Here is a 17,335-nt window from a genome sequence, read left to right as displayed (position 1 = left end):
GCGTGGCATGCATTTTTTGCAAAAAACAGAATTCCTGAAAAGAAAATCTCAGTTCATTCTTCTGCTTTCAAATCATGATGGTTTCTTACCAACTCCTGCTTGCCTGCTGTTAGTTCCACATTGATTCACCTGGTTTGGAGTAGCTGAACTTGGGTACCAGAATGGAAGGATTATAGTGCACCTAAAAGTTACTTAAAGCTTTGTGCACTCACTCTGTTAATAAGTTTTCATTAATTAAGAAACAAAATCAGTTTTTTTCAGGTGTGCATGTATATTTTAGGTGATTGTTAGCAGTACCCTTAAGTAAAGCCATCTGCAGAGCAAAACTAAAAATAAATTATTTAAAGCTTCATTTAATATTCATGTGGCTTTAATTTCAGTATTTTTTTTTACTAACAAACAAAAAGCAGTGATGTTACAGAATAAATATAGTACATTCTCTAGTGCATTTGCAAACCCCAGAGCTTCCTATGCACTTAGAAACTGGTCCATGTTTACCAGAGGCAGCATTTTTGCTTAAAGCACTATCCCTAGTCCTATCTGTTGGGAATAGAAAATCAAAGAAAGTATCTCGATGTGAGTGAAACCAAACTCCAATTTATAAGAGAGTTGCTTAACAGCAAGGAAATCAGAGTTTCCATCCCGTTATCCTTAAGTGCCTCCAGCACAGTCACCAGTGAACAGAAGCCCTGCATGGAACAGCCAAATGCTCCCCTGGGCACCGTGTGCAGCCCATGTCTCTGAGATGCTGAGTGTGACCTCCTCACTTCCCTAACTGTGCTTTAATGCAGTTATTCTTAAAATAAACCAGCTGCCTCTAATAACTCCAGCAACCCCCCAGTCTTAATGCTTCTTGTAAGTATTTTGCAGCTTGCTGTTAATTCCTGAGCAGCCTCCAGAAAAGCTGAGTGGAGGTATCTCTGCACAAGCACTGCTCGTGGCAGGGATTGCAGGCTGGTTGTGCTCTGACTGCCAAACTTCAGTGTTCCTTATCCTCATGGCAGCACTCCAGTGATGGAGAAGTGGGGTTAGCTCTGTGTTTTAATGTGAAGAACTGGGGCATAAAGGGAGAGAGATAAAGACCTGTGTTTACATGGAGAAGGCATGGCTGAGGCAGCCCTTGGCACCTGGGTGAATAACAAACCTTCCTGTCCGGGGCTTTGCTGTGTACAGGATTTCTGAGAGTTGGGATGTGCCTTTCCTGTTAGAAGGGGAGCATCCACCCACACCTCAAGTGAGCCATCCCCAGGAAGGTGTTCCTGAGACTGTGCAATTGCTGGCTCCCAACCTTCCCATCTCAGGGTTCTAAGGGAAACAGAAGGCTCTGCTCAGTGAAAAAGCCTAGGAAAGCCACACTCCTGCATTGCAGCAGACCTGTTGCTTACCTTGGATTCACACCTTGCTTGAGATGTGAGGACTTCTCCTTCTTCTCAGCTGTTACTCATCTCTAACTTTCTCAAAGATAGCTGCAAAGTTGTGAGGCTTTGGGGACATACAGCCAGAAAAGAGGAATAGCTCCCCAGAGAATTTCTAGGCTGGTCTCATCGACAGCCAGGCTGCATCCTGTCTTCATTTAATTACCTTTTATACAGAGCTTCAAGCTGCTCTTCAAACAAATTATGAGTCTCAATATATCTTTTCTAGTAGGACTAAAATAGTATCTATTCCTAATATCCTGTCTCCTGAGAACAGTGAGTAGATTTTGAGAAAGAGAATATAAGAGCATGATACAAGAGAGATAATTCCAGGTGCCATTGGTTGTGGGACTTGCCCAGCTGGAAAACTGCACGTACACCTTTGTATTTAATGGACAGGGGTGTCAAGTAGCAAATTTAAAAAATTACCCAAGTTCTTTCTCCAGCTCATTTTGTACTCTTTAACAACCCTATTCCGTGCAGGAGCCAGATCTAAATGCCTAGAGGAAGATAGGAAACATTTGTTGAAAAAAAAAAGGTCTATAGATAACTGTTAAATTGGAGTTCAAGATCATTAGTATTCTCTAATAATTAAAAGTAATCTTTTGAGTTACTAGTAGAAATGTATTTTAAGATGTGACTGGAATTAAAATGAGGCAGCAATTATCTGTTTCAACTCAGAAAATACACTTCGGATGGAATTGTGATCATGGAAAACTGTGAAGACAACTGACAATTTATTGGATAAATGACATATTGAAGTTTGTGGGTTTTGCAAAATAAAGGACTAGGAAGAAAATAGAAAGAACATTGAGTAAGTTGGTAAAGTTTGTATTTATTTAGTTTATTGTTATTATAAATAGGCATAAATTATAATCCCAAATTCAAGTAGCCATGAATGAAGTTCCATCATTTGAAAATACACAGCACAGTCCTCCTCCAATTTATCCTTCCTTAGTATAAATTGGAAATAATCCCAAGCCAGCAGTGCAGTTCCCATGGGAGTGGAGGGCTGTGAAAACTTGGGTCTTTTCTAGTTTTACCTTGGATAGCCTTTGGGGTTTTTAATTGTGCACAGCGATTGTGCCTCAGACGTAGATAGAAAACAATAATGCACTCATCTTTGACCAACTGGATCAAATTATAGTGTAAACCCAGAAGGAATAATCTACTTAAAATTGACAATGATTTGGCAGAAATACGTTTTCTTTTTTTTGTGGTTGCTTTAGCATTGCAGATGAAGAGAAGGATGTGCAAATAAAGAGATCTGTTTTGCCATCTGTAGTTTAACTTCTTCCTGCCAATGCCACATGTAGCCTGAAGATGTTTATTAACTTTTGAAAGAATTTTGCAGGGACCTATCAACATTTGAAATACTCTTCTGAAAAGAAAAAAAGAAAATCTATTAATTTTTAAGTTGGCATGTTTCAAAATGCTAGGAAAAACCATACTCCCTTTATGTTCCAGGAGAAAGCCAGTACGTGGTGTCTGATTCCCCATGGCAGCTTAGTGGAAACTCTTGAACTTTCTGATGCAAAGAAAAGTAATTTGTTAGAATTTGTGTATTCTGTTACTAATGGGAACTACATCCTCCCATTTTTAATGTCCTGGACACTCCTTGAAGAAGGCCTATTTGGTGTTATTTGCCTCTCAAACCTGTCAAGGCTTGAGTCTGTACTTCTGAAAACAGCTTGCTGGAAATTTCCCAGCGAAACTCTTCTTGATACAGAGCTATTTTTGACTGATATTTTATTCCTGAAAATGCCTGCTTTCTGTGGAGAATTCTGGTGGTTACTTAAAGATTTCAGCTGAAATTGCTGTCAATCATGTACAGTTTCGTAGGCCAAAACTTGAAAATTTATGTGAGGAATATCTCAAACCAGCTGTAGTGGTGAGCACAGGGGAGGATTCCACATTTTTCATGAGGTGGGATGCTTCTTTTAAAGAAAATATGTCCTTGTGCTAGTGTTATACCTAGAAAACCTGATGTAAGCAGAACTACCTGTGATCTTTCTGACATAAAATACATTTATCATCTTCGTTGCTGTTTATTTTAAATGTTAAGATACATTGGCCATCAAATTCAAGTAACATAATGACTTCTGTAACTTTGCCACCTCCAAATAGAAACTATTTATGTTTATTGGAAGTAGAAATAGGGTCTGCTTGCAGTAATTTCATCTGCTATCTATCAGTGTGTTTCACAAGTAGCATCATGGTGGGGAATGGCCGAGGTTGGTGAGCTGCTCCTGGAATTCTCAATCCCCTCAAGCAGCACTAAGAGGCAGCTGCCTTCTGCCACTCTGGCACAAGTGGGTAGAGAGGCAAAAACACAGTAGGACCTATAATTATTCCATCTCCAACCTGTAAGTGCTTCCCTCTGTGCCACCATCCAGAAATGTGTCCTTTTATTATGCCTAATTCAGAGTAGGTGAATTGCCTGCCCATTTTGAGTGATACTGTATATGTACATATACTTCTTTAACGGGACTGCTGATGGGTGCCTTATTTTAGCTCTGTGGGTAAAACTTTGCACCTTGTGGTTTCTGTAAAGATTTTTATGGATTATTCAAGAATCAAAAAAACCCGCACATATTGTTTTAAATAGGTGGTCAAAATAACCAAGGGTTATTTTATGGATTTCTCAGCAGTGTAACAGTCCCTATGGAAAGCAGGACTTATATGTGATTTGTGAATAGGCTAAGCATGTGTGAAACTCATTTAGGATACAACATAAAAAGGCTTTATTAGAATATGAGTCCTTACCTTACCTGAGGAAACATTATGAAACACTCCCCAGTTATTCAGATAAAGGTTTGTTTGCAATAACATGTGGATTATATCCCCCTCAGCAAAAGCATGTTTTCCCATTATTGAAGAAAAGTGTAACCAGAAGCTGTGTTTAAAAGATACATCACCATCATTTGTCTTCTCTTTTATGGAATTCATGAATCCTCTTCATTATGGGCTAGGACTCAACCACAGGTTCAGCATTAGAAAGATTAACATGTCCCTAATCTAAAAGTGGGATGGATTCTACTCCACTGCTTATTTTGAGTAATACCCTATTTTGCAGCCATCAGTGTAAAACTTCACCAGGGCTGGACCAACATTTTTTATGTTGTGCTGGAAGCAATTCCCTTCACAGTAGCTGTTCTATGCTTTCTTTCATATTTTTTCCCCCAAATTGATTTTCCTTCCTCATGCATTGTATGAAAAGAGGAGCAGATAAGGGGGCTGTGTAACTGCAAAAGGCACCCTGGTACCAGCTCAGAGTGGGAGCTCCTCTCACCCTCACAGTGACCCAGAGCAGCCCTTCTGAAGGAACACAAAAGCAGGGTCAGCCCTCAGCTTCCCTGGGTATGCTCTTCCAGTCTCCAATAAATTGTACCAAGGATGCTTTCTGAGACAGAGGTGATGTGTTTCTGATGTCTTTGTGGCAAGTGTTTCAGAAGAAATAAAAAAAAAAAAAGTTGAAGTATAATTAGGTTTAATGATTTGTTGCTAGTATTTAAGATGCATTTTTAAATTATCTATGCTCAGGAGAATGCCCTAAAATACTTCAATGAATTCTAAGCTGTCAGTTCTTACCAGTGGGGTATGTTTACTTCTAACTCTTTAATTTTTGCATTTCAGAGGAAAATGTGGAAAAAAACCTACAGAATGAGTTGCTAGAATTGTTTTCCCCAGTGATGATCTGATTTTTAGAATTCCTGATACCTGCCAGCCTGCGTGTATGTCCCTTTCCTACTCTCCTCTTGTCAGACCCTCAGCGCAGTGCAGAGTTTTCACAGATCCTGTTTGTTCCATCTCCAATTTGTGTGCTGGCTCTGTGTTGAAGAGACCTTGGTGTTCTACTGGTACAGAAGATGTTGGTAAAGCACCAACGATGATGCAAATTTGCAAAGCATTGTCCAGCTGTACAAATTGCCATGGTGCCCAGCTGATGTGGGACATGAGCTGCAGGGTCGTCTTCCTACATGAAAATACTAAATTTGAAAATTGTTGAGAAGTAGTTCAGAAAACTTCCAGAAAACTTCCTAGGCAGTGTTAGCCCCTTTTTTTTTTTCCTGTGGTTAAGAGGCTTCTCAACATTAAAGGTCTTCCTCAAATTTTCAGTTGAGGTCTTACAACACCCTGTCATCAAAAGATTCCCATGCAGTCAAGAGTTTCTTGACCTCTAGGAAATATCTGCAAATTCTTCCTTGTTTCTGTTTCCAGTTTGGAATTGTTCATCTACAGGAGAACTTCCAGGGACTTTGTTTTAGGCCCAGACTCAAATCCCCATTATGAGAGGGAGGGAAGGGGTTATTTCTGTATTTCAGGCTTTTGGTTCTAGTCTGATTATTCAGAGAAATGGCTGATGATGAGTCTGGCTGTGTCCACTATAAAGCCAATACCGTTCTGTGAGCTCCTTTCTTCCCTGGCAAAGAAAGAGGAGGGAAAAAAAATCAGAAACAGGCAAGGAATTTGGCTGGTATGCCAGGAAGAATTCTCGAGCAAAAGTAATTAAGCTCATATATAACTCTTTCCAGACTTTAATGTTTCACGGAGTCATTTTTCATCTACTGAGTGGTACTGTCACAGCACCAGAGATTTAACTTTTACATATTTTCATTATGTAGTCTTGTGCAGCTCTTGCTGATAACAGTAATTTGAAGTGTCAGTGCAGCTGATGAAATCAGATGGGCCATGAAGCTGTTTGAGAGCTGTCACTGGGATGTATAAAGTATTTTTTTATTTTGCAGTTGCTTCATAAAAATTTAAAAACAACACAAGATAATGTGTATTCACTCTTTCAGTAATACAAATTGTTCTGAAAGATACTTTTTTATTTGTGTTATATAGCTTTAGGGGGGAATTAATTACTTTCAGTAATGAAAAATTAAAATCCACAAAGAATTTTGTGGTTTCCTCTTGATTTAGGACTAGGTTTTTGAGGATTGTTCAACATAGCTGAGTCACAGAATTTTACAAAAATCTGTCTTTAAGTGTCACAGTGGGAGCTGCCAAGCTTTGAGCACTTTGAAAACCAGACCCTTTTGTGGTTTTTCAGAACTAAAAATTGAGCTGGAGGAGCTGTTTTAAAAATCTGTTTTCCACCTGGTATATTTCCTTTATCATGGATAAAGCCTCTCTGAGGGAAGACTATAATCGATTAAAACTATTTTTGCTTTTAATTAAATGTGATACCACTGGTGTGCTCCTCCATCACTCTCCCAATTATTTTGGAAACAGCAGGAGACTGTATATTCTTGGAAGTCTGGCCCTCACTATTCATTTTTTTTGATTCTCTGATTGTTTGCATGGTCCATTTGTAGATGTCCACAAGGTAAAAGTGGGCAAGAGAAATCCACATGTCATTTTAAGAAACGCCCTCAGAAGATAGAAGTTTTCATCTTCCAGTTCTCCCTTAGCCAAGGCTGTGGCTTTGCTTTTTGATGTACATTTTGATCCTACTTAATTCTGTAATAATTAGGAGGGAATGACTTTCTCGTTTCTCAGAGAATGGTCAGAAAGGAAACAACACTACAAGGTCCTTCAGAGCCCCTGTGGAAGTGGGTTCCAGGTCAGGTCTCACATTGGCCATAGAGACAGGAGAAGAGAGACTCCTCAGATTTCTGTGTTCTTTTGTGTGCTGTTCTCAGTTTATTCTGTTTCTCTGCTGAAGAGCTCTGCCTCTCCAACACCACCAGTGTTGCACAGATGTCTTTTGGTTATAAAGCAGATAACAGAAGTCCTTTTTTTTCCATATTTCCCTTTCTTTGCTAACTCTCTCACCAACAGTCTTGAGTTGAAGAATTGCCTGTCCACGAGCTAGCATGCTGTTTCAGCTTGATTATCCTCAGAAAATGGCAAGGGCAACGCCTGGCATTTTAAATTGCTTTCCACACTCCCACTTCTCTCTAGGTATTTTGCTATTCAAAAACAACAACAAAAAAGTTAGAGGAAGTATAGCTAAGATAAGAGGGTTCAGTAGATGGGATACCTCCTTTTGATGCGGCAGAACCAAATATAATTATCTTTTTTTTTCCTTCACTTTTCCTGGAAAAACTTTGGCAACTTTGAAAATCATTATGACACATTAGCAAGGTGCTGAAAAATGTAGGTAGGCATGGCTTGCCTGCCTTTACCTATGGAGAGAAATTCTTGGCGTGCAGTAACAGCGTGAGGGAAATCAGAGTCACTTGGTGCCCTTTAAAAGACAATGCTTGGAGCCTTTGCTGCTGCAGCTCAGCCAGGCCCTGTAAGGTTCAGGTGCTCAGCAGGACTCTGAGTCCTTTTTTGATCCTGAGTGATGAGGATAAGGCAAGGAGGACCACAGAAATATAGGCTGCTTCTCCTTTTGCAAGAACCATGAAATAGAAATATTTAATTTATCTGTAAGTAGTTTCTTACTTGTTATCAAAAGGCCCATTGAGATGAAAATATTAAAAAAGGATGACCATGGTAATTTTCTTAGTTCAAAAGCAAACGAGCAAAACCCGTAGGGGAGAAATATTTTCAAATTTTTTGAGAGTATTAGAAACATTGCAGAGGGAAAAATAGTGAAAATTACTTGACAGAGCACTGCTAAGTACAACAGACTATAATAACAAATGGACATATCATAAAAAAAAATCAATACTCAGAAACACGTAAAATAGAGACAGAGAAGATATATTGGGTGATATTCTGCATCTCCTGCTAGAGTACAATTGTTCACTGCAGTATGTCTTTAGTCTAGTGTAGCCTTAAATTGTTCAAAGCAAAGGAAATTCCTCTGCTTCCTTTGGGATTCTCTGCCACAGACTCAAGATCTTGCTGTCGAGGGATGTTTCCACACATTTAACCTAAATTATGCTCATTTTCCAGCCATTGGTGCTGAAGTTCCCTCCTTGGTGTTTCTAGCTCTCAGAAAGACTTTGCCATCAGTCTCTTCGACATTGTTTGCCCCTTGCAGAAACAAAAGGGAAGTCTCTGGAACTGATGGAGAATGAGAGGGCAGGGGGGTTGCCTGTGCGTGCTGGTTGCTCAAACAGCAGTGTGCACACAGCTGCACTTGCACCTTTCCCTGTGCCGTGGTTTCTACAGCATCTTTCCAACAGCAGGAATAAGCTGGAGGGCTGTGTGGGGCCATACTGCTTCCAAAAAAATGTACTAAAGGTATCCCTGCCTGGCACAGTGTTCACTTACCAAACTGGGATGTGCAGAACCAGAGCGTGACAAGGTAAATAAAGGTGTGGCTGTTGCTGTCCAGGATTTTCAGGATGCTCTGAGAGATGGGTACCTCTAAGAAATTCTGTAAATCTTAATTTTGTGTAAGAGCACATGATGCATTTTGGTTAACACCTTCTTGTATGAGGAACAACTAGCAAAACACAGATGTGGAGAGGCCAAACCTTTGTGGAGTGTGGATTTATATTGGAAGAAATATATTACACTACTCCATCCTTCACACGGGTACTCTCCAGACATTCTGTGGGCTTTCAAGCTAAATGATTTTAAAATTTCTTCTGTGATTGCTTTCCAGGACCTGCCCCACTGACCCATTATCACACTCCAAAGCAGGCCAGTGTCAATGTTTTTGCACTTATTTTCACTGCACCTCAACCGGGCATTTCCTTGTATTCAGTTAAAGTGTCAGAAGTGTTCTAGCGACAGGCAACTCACGAAGTACAAAATGTTTCCCTTGCCTCACAACCTTCCCTTTAAGAGGCCCTTTTCCCCCCTAGATCCTTTCCCTGACTTTAAATACCTTTAACCCCGTGCCATCACACCGATTTCCTGTGCCTTAGAGTCTTGCTGCCAGATGAGGACGCTGGACAGCGGCATCGGAACCTTCCCCCTCCCTGACTCGGGGAACCGATCGGCGGGGAGACACATTTCCAGGCAGGAGCCAGCCTTGGAAACGGGAGCCTCTGCAGCATCCCAGCCAGCTCCTCTTTCAGCTCCTTCAGTAAAAGCCAAAACTCTTGAGCGAGAAGTGCCTTCAGCAGCTGAGAGCCAGGAGTCTGTGGAAAGCGTAATTAGTCACTCAGCATCCGACCCGGCCATGGCTGCCAGAGGTACACGACCTTTTCAAAGTCGCCTTCCCAAACCAGCTTCCTCAGGTAAAATGTCAATTACGCTGAAAATCACATTAGTTCTGCCTTGGCCTCTGTTTTGATTAGCAGAAATCCTGTAATAATGGCAATTGATAACAGGAATGTTAAATGCGGAGAAGAAGATACTCTTTTTATGAATGCGTAAGGTTAACAAGTTTGTGACCTGAGCCATATGGAAATTTTGTTAAACAAAATGCTTATCTGAGAAAGAAAAATGAGTTTGGTACTTAAAGCCTTTTCTCAAGGAACAGTACTTGAAGAAAAAAACCATATGCCTTGGAAGTTGACTTGAAAAAGAATATGGATGTTCAGCAATATTCAGGATCAGACTGTACAAAGTACAAAGCACAGCCATGTTGTGACATAGAAAAGATAAATTCATAAAGACTTGCTTTTGATACTAAAAACTCATTTGGCCTCAATGCATAAATTCTGTCCCACTGAATATATGGCCTTGACCTCAAACAAGGCTCTCATTCCTTTACTACATCATACAAACACATTTATATATATGAATATAAAATACCTGACTCACTTATGAGCTGTGTGTGCATTTAAGCTATAAAACAAGAGCTGACAAAGGTATAAAAGGACTGGCAATCCATCAAAGCCCCAGAAAATAACTTTGTATTAGTAAATAGTTCCATTGAAGTCTGTGCATATTTTATAAACAAACATTGACTATTTATGTAAGTTTTTGGAAGGCTTTAGAGTTATTAATATATATGTTAATAGCATTAAAAAACATATAGCATGAACAATAGGGAAATTTTCATAGTCAGCACAGCAGATAACAGCATAAAGCATGGTAAAAGTGATTAGTTTAATGGAGAATGGTATTGTTTTATCTTGACTAAATGCAGTGTCACTCATTTATTGGGGTTATGGTGATTAGCACTTTGTCAGTCCAGTTATTGCTCCTGTAAAAGTTGTGAATATTTATCTTGCATAAATCTGTATCATTCTATAAAAGACATTCTGTCTAATTAGCATATAAGGTTAAATATCAAGTTTGAATTTAGTTTAAGGCCATCAAATATATGTTCTGCTAATGAACTGACATATAGTGAATCTAGGAGGAAAGAAGTCTCTCTTATATGTCCATAGGATAACAGAAGATTTCTAATTAAAGATCCTAGAACTCAGTTGGTTTAGCAATATTCCCAGTGCAGTATTGTAGTGATATAATAGACTGCAAACACACATTGTATGCTCTATTGCAGACTCCCCTGCTTGTTTCAATCAAAGCTAAATAAAAGATATTTTAATACTTAGTATATTTTAAATAAGTGTACTGTTAATTAATGGTACAGCTGAGAAGGATTCAGAAGAGAAATCTTAGTTATAGATTATGTGCTGCATGCTTGAATGGCCACATGTGTGACCTCAATTCAGCAGTGTGTTATAGAGTAGAGCCCATGATTAAACACTGTCATTATAACAAATTGGACAGAAACTGCAAGCATTGAATTGCTTCATAAGAAGTCAGTAGCAGTAAGATTGTTCTGATCTTAATGCTAATATTCACTGCACCAACCTTGTAAGGTTTGTATCTTAATTAAATTGTCATGAAGAGATGTTACAAAAAAGTAGTATACATCAGATGATGGGGTCAGCTCATTCTTTACTAGACTATCTTCATTCAGTTCTTCTCTCCCTCACTTTCTCATCCAAATTACAATTATCACTTTATTTCATATACACCATATATCTTCTTTGATGTTCTGATTTTGCATAGTGCAAATATAGCAAATAAAAAAGCTGGCTTCCTGCTAGAAAGGTGCTTCCAATTATATTTATGTTAAAAGATTGTTCTCTTGGAACATAAAACAGCAGAGCAGATCCTACAATGCCTAGAAGTAGTTACTGAATGTTGTTTCTTTGTTGAAAGGGTATATATTTTATGGCTAATGAAGGGATTTAAATTCATGCCTTCCTCTTCTATTCTTAACTGGAAAAGGATTTGGATGAAATTCTGCCACTTTAGTTAGAACTGTTCCAGTAAGTTAGTAAGTTGTTCCTTTGAGTAGTAAAATATTATTGGACATAATGAAAGTATCACAATTTGCCCCCAGTTTTTGCTGAATTATAATTGACACACTGTCATGAAGGTGCTGATGAGACCTAGAATTTAAATAATGTCTCCCTTAATTCAGGAATAATTAACCTTGCAAAGCAAAGTGAACAAGAAGCGAGTTCTGTGACCTCTGCCTCATTAGAACACACCCAAGAGACTGTGGAAAATAGAAAAGTTCTTCCAGAGTGGACCCCCAAGAAAACTACTAAAACAAAGGTACAAGTGAAGTTGTGGCATCTCTTAAATTAAGAGATGGGTATTGTGGCCAGTGTCGAGGCATCAGTGTTTTAATGGCCAGTGGTTTCAAATGGTGTGAAGAGAAACTAAAAATTTAACAGCTGCATTTACTTCCTTACCCTTCATTCACCGTCTCATTATTTATCACTAATAATAATACAGCACCTAAAGGTTCTCTGTCTGCCTGGTTATAAACATACTTTAATTAAAATCCTCTCAGGCACTTTTAGAAAAGGAAATGGAGACCTTTTAGCCCATTCTTCTCTTCTAGAAAGTTGCTCTTGTTTGTTGCTTTTCGTGAGGTTCAGGTTGGTTTTTTCCCCAGGACTAGGCTTCCTTGACTGTATGACTGTGCAGTATGAGAGTTTGAGAGGTGCTGTGGAACAGGAAAATTCTTTTATAACATGTTTCTCTAGGGTTTGGGGACTACAGCTGAATTCAATCCCTAATGCTGGGCATTCCTGGCTGCGTGCAGGTATCCTCAGCTCTGCTTCCCTCCCCACAAGTGTGGGATTCCTGACAAAGAGATGTCCTTCTGCATCAGTTAAAAACTGCAGCGTGGATGGGAAGATGGGGAAATTATTATCCCTCTTAGACAAACAGAACTAAAATCTTGCTAGAGCCACTGATAGGTGATTTTAGGTGTAGGGGTAATAGGTGCTATTTGTACATGCCATTACCCCAAAAATGTCAGCCTTAGCTTCCCCCTGCCTGGCTTGGGGGTTTATTGTACTGAGCTGCTGCTCCTGAATGGTTTGAGCCCTCAGGCCTTCCATGGTTAGAAGCTGTCCAGAGCTGTCAGTGTTCCTCTTTATTCCCAGAAGAAAATCAATAACTCTGCTTCCTGGAAAGAGCTGGCAAAGGAATCAGCTGGGAACTCAGGGCTCTCCAGTACTGTAATATAAGTACCAGGAGAAGGGACATGAATTTAGGAAACAATCAGGATTTATTGGTGTAGAAATGGTGTATTGTCTACTGGGCATTCTAATTGTCTCTAGAAGTGCTTGCAGCAAACTATTTGTGGTGTGGTAATTCTGCATATTACAATTAGACTGTATTAAACATACTTAGGAACTTCTAAGATTCAACTTGGTGGATAAAATTACCCAAAAATGTTGGTAGAATGGAAAACAATGTTGCAATGAGGGAAAAAAAAAAGTTAAACTATGGATTGTTTCTGCCAGACTGTTTCAGGGGATGTAGCAGGACAAGAAAGGGTTATTTCCCCATGTCAGACTGATGATTGAAGGAGTTAGACTGGTAATGCAGACTTTACCAGCTGATCTACCTGTTTATACTGCATGATGAACATAAAATGTGCTACTCCCAGAACTATCTTCAGCATTATTTTGATATATTTGCATTATCTGACTTGCTGCCATGCCCTTCCTTGTGCAGGACACAGCTCTAAGGGTGTGCACGTACTCAGCGAGCAGCACTGACAGTGAGCCAGAGCCAGAGTACAAACCCGGTTATTTCAGCCCTGCAGAGGAGACTCTTGTGGAGCTAACAAAGAACAACAGACAAGGTAATTGAACATTTGTACATAAAGATGTGTGTCCCTCAACCCCACACTGACTCAGCAGCAGATGGTGTCCTTCATTGAACTTGCTGTCTAGATTTCACTTTCTAACCCCAAATCTTTCTTCAGTCTAATTTTCCATTAACTTTTTATTACCTTTTTATTATGTGTAAATGCTTTTTCTCCTCTTCCACAGTTTTTTGCTAGTGGGGGCTTAACTTGCAGGTTTTATGCATAAATCTCTGCAGTGCAAATAAAAATAATTCCATTATTACAAAATTGAAAGGTGACTATAAATATAGTGTTCTTTTTTTTTCCCTTCTTTTCTATTATACAGCCAGTGGAAATAATGCAGCCATCAAGGCCACAGTTTCCCAACCTCTGTATCAAGGTGATGTTGGTTATGGTGCCACAGTGAACTCTGCCTCATTTTCCTCTCTGTATATATTGCAGCTTTCAAGTAAGAAAGCTTTTAGTGAGAATTGATGGCAGTTCGGAATTTACTGAATTCCAGTGGATAAAAATACATTAAGTGAAGTTCTTGAGATAATAGTTTTCTGTGTGTTTAATAACCCAGGAAATTGCTGCCTTGTCTTGCCCACCAGCCTGCTGTGCTGGGAGCCACCTTCCAGTGCAGATGTGTGTCCTGGGGACCCGAGGGGAGGGTGGCTCTGTCCTTGTCCTTGCAGCCCTGCAGCTGGAGAATCCTGGCCAGTGCAGAGGCAGTGCCAGGTCCTGGCAGCACCCTGGGAGCAGCCCCAGGCTGGCCTGGCAGGGCTCAGCACCATCCCCACGGTGATGGGAGCCCCGTGGGTGGCTGGGTGCTGTCCTCTGCAGTGTCTCCAGCATTTGGCATTTACAGAGCTAATGATTCCACGGGACAGAGCAGAACAGGAAGCCAGGACCATTTATTTACATATTTACATTTATTTACGTTGCTGCTGCAGCTTTGTGGGTTTAATCTGTAGAAAATATTGCAAGTCATTTTAGTCAGCCCAGAAACACATCTTTTTACAGAGTTTTGGTTTTTGCAAACCATATTTAATGCAAGAAATGTGGGGTTTTTTTAAAGAGGTAAATAAGCTTTTTTCTTTTCTGCATTCATCATAATTAGCAAAAAAAAAATTATCATGTGTTATCAGTTGCTTTAAATGGCAGCAGATTCCAGGTTTAATGATATCTGAGCATGACTTGGGGTGACCATTTTACATAGAGATTCATTAATTTTGTGTATATGCATCCCTTTTGAGTCAGCAAGAGAATAAAATACATAACTGTGATTGAGACAAATAGAAGATTATGATGCATTATTGCAAAAATATTTCTGCTGTGCTCATTCCGCATGGCCAGGGTTTCTGTTCTGTGCTCTCTAAATGCCATTCTCACATGGTATTAACAGCCATGCTTTATCCCCTTCTGTGTTCAAAGGTCTCAGTGTCTTTATGCACACGAGTGATATAACCTCAAAACATCCACATGAGGCTGGGCCAGGGGCTCCAGCAAACCAATCCACAGAGAATATTTTTCTTTGGATAGATAATTACATTTATTAGCTGAGTTCCCAAACTCACTGGTTGCACAATTATAATGTTGGAGTGATTTTTATTTTCCATTTATGAGCGGGGAACAGAAAGACTGAGTGCCCAATGCAGAGGCTATTAAAAGTGAGTGATAAGACTTTTGTTGATTTAATGGGCTTAGCATGAGATTCCCAGAGCATTGCCCAATGTTACAGAGAAGGTCAGTAGAGTAACAGGGAATATGCCAGATGTTCCAGATCCTTCTCTTCCAGCCATGAAAGTGTTTTGATTTCAATCTGATAAGTTGGCCCTACCCTGATGTGATTCTGTCAGAGGCATGGGAGGCAGAGGTTCTCCTGAGGTAGGTTGTAAGGCTGAGTTGAAGTTTGTATAACAAGAAGTGTGAGAAAAGAGCTTAATGTTCACATAAACATCTGTCTCCTGTGTGCTTTCATGAAGCTGCAGAAAATTCCCCTGGTTTTATTTTGTTCTTCTGAATGAGCTTTCAGCCTTGGACTCTGGAAATCAGGGCTTTATTCCTGATGTTGTGCTGCAGCAAGATCTAAAACAAGCACCACTTTCTTACCTTACTTGTGTATGTTTTATTCTGTTGTATTCATTAACTAAAAACGTAGTGAAAAGGAAAGAACTCCCAAGTACAGCCAAACTGAAGGGTATGCTAAAGGAACTTAGCATATCTGCCATGCAAGTCTATTAAAAGAGAAAAGCAAAACCTTGCTGCAAATAATTAAGTGGGAAGATCCTCCAAATTAACCACCTTGTCTATAATTTGCAAAGAAAGGAAATTAATTCTGTCTGTCTCATACCATCTCCTCCAGCCCAAACATTAAGTGTGAACACTCCCCTATATATGCATTGGAGAATTAGAAGGTAGTATTTTTAATGTTTCTGTTGCATTGAATTTCAGATGCCTTAAAGACCAATTGAAATACATTTTAAAATTGTAAAATTACATTAAAATCTATGTAGACTGTCATAATGGTATTATTTGTTGCATCTCTTGCAGCTGTGCAGGAAAAACAAAGTCAGAGAAGGTCATTTTTGGGGAACCCAATGTCAATTTTGGATTTATACCAACACAGTCTCTATGGCCATTTTGGAGAGGATGGACCTGAGCAATTAGCACATTACAGCTTAATTGAGCAGCTGAGTGGAGCTTCCAGTAAAGACAGCAAGAGCAAGGAGAGCCCAAGTGTGAGTTACTGTAATTTTTATATTACTTCTCATTTTGTTCATTATTATTTTTACTTCCCTTTTGGTTTTTTTCCCACAGTATATGATTGATTACTAAAGCCAAGCAAACTTGAAAAAATAACAAATTAATGACCTGCAGAAGAGTAAAGATCTGAATATTTTTAGAACAGAATGTTACATTGGAATGCTCACCTGTCACAGAATTAGACTTACAAAAATGACAAGTAGAGACAGGCTAGCACTTATACTCTACCATTAGTGAGGAGTTGAAATTTAAAGCTAGCAAGTAAACACAGAATTTATCTTTTAAGGCTGCTCCCTCATATATAATTAGGTAGTTTATGTAGAACAACATGTATTAAATGATTTAAACCTCTGGAGAAGTATTCCTGAAAATTCAAATGAAATTATGCCATGGAAATCACCTATCTTCTGCTCTCTTTTGAAATCTTGGTGTTTTCTCTGGAATTGCAGATTTGATGGTTTTAAACATTATTTTGATGAAGATCAGTCCTCATCTCATGGGTTGATCTCGACGCTAAACAGAAACAAATTTGTTTTCTCCTCTTACTTCATGTGAATCCACTTCCTTTTCTGTGCCTAAAAGTGTTGTGCTGATATCACACAGTCTCAGCAACCCTGGAGAGGAACTTTTCAGCCTGCTGTTTTCCTCCTCTGCTCTCATGCCTTCTCCCCTCATCGTCTCGCTCCCTTCCCTCTCTCCTTTGATCCAACAGGCCAATTTGGTTGAAAGCAGAGCCACCCAGACATGCTCCAGTGCAATCATTTTGTTCTGTGCCCAGGCAGTTTCCCAGCTCTTCTTTCTAGACACAAACTCTTTTGTTTCTGCCTGTAGCACTCGGCACATTTTGGGAGTGTTGCACTGTAAACAAAGGTGGTGGCAGAAAATAAGGAATGAGCTGCTGGTTTGAAATTTACTGGTGTAGTGCATAAATGAAAAAGAGTTTTTATCTCTTCCCAGACCCCAGTTTTGAATTCCAGGAAATGACTGTGCCTTGCAACTTCAGAGGTGATTAACCAAAGTTAGAGTCTTAGAGTTTTTTTGGGAATCTGGCCCAAATGTACAGAAGGAATATGAAGAACAAAATGGCAATAGCCCTGTTTATTCCAGCTCTGTTGGCATCAAAATCCTGCTTAACTGAATATTAAATTGACCACAAACTTCAAAAGAAAAATCCTGACATGGACGTGCCTCATTTCCCAATCAACCCAATTTCATTAGTACCAGAATATGGCTCAAT

General features: G+C 39.5%; 1 protein-coding gene across 1 annotated transcript in view; it reads left to right on the top strand.

Moving 5' to 3' along the window:
• The window catches only part of NCKAP5 (NCK associated protein 5), a 195,031-nt gene that overhangs the window by 154,748 nt on the left and 22,948 nt on the right, over positions 1 to 17,335 (top strand). The window contains exons 13-16 of the mRNA XM_063400949.1: positions 9,194 to 9,508; positions 11,659 to 11,795; positions 13,215 to 13,344; positions 15,886 to 16,073. Coding sequence (XP_063257019.1) covers positions 9,194 to 9,508; positions 11,659 to 11,795; positions 13,215 to 13,344; positions 15,886 to 16,073 — 770 coding nt within the window. The remainder of the gene's footprint in view (positions 1 to 9,193; positions 9,509 to 11,658; positions 11,796 to 13,214; positions 13,345 to 15,885; positions 16,074 to 17,335) is intronic.

This window comes from Prinia subflava, chromosome 6 (assembly GCF_021018805.1).
Source record: "Prinia subflava isolate CZ2003 ecotype Zambia chromosome 6, Cam_Psub_1.2, whole genome shotgun sequence".
NCBI classification, from domain to species: Eukaryota; Metazoa; Chordata; class Aves; order Passeriformes; family Cisticolidae; genus Prinia; species Prinia subflava.
Note: the sequence above shows the minus strand (reverse complement) of the source record. Positions and strands in the feature narration are given on the sequence as shown.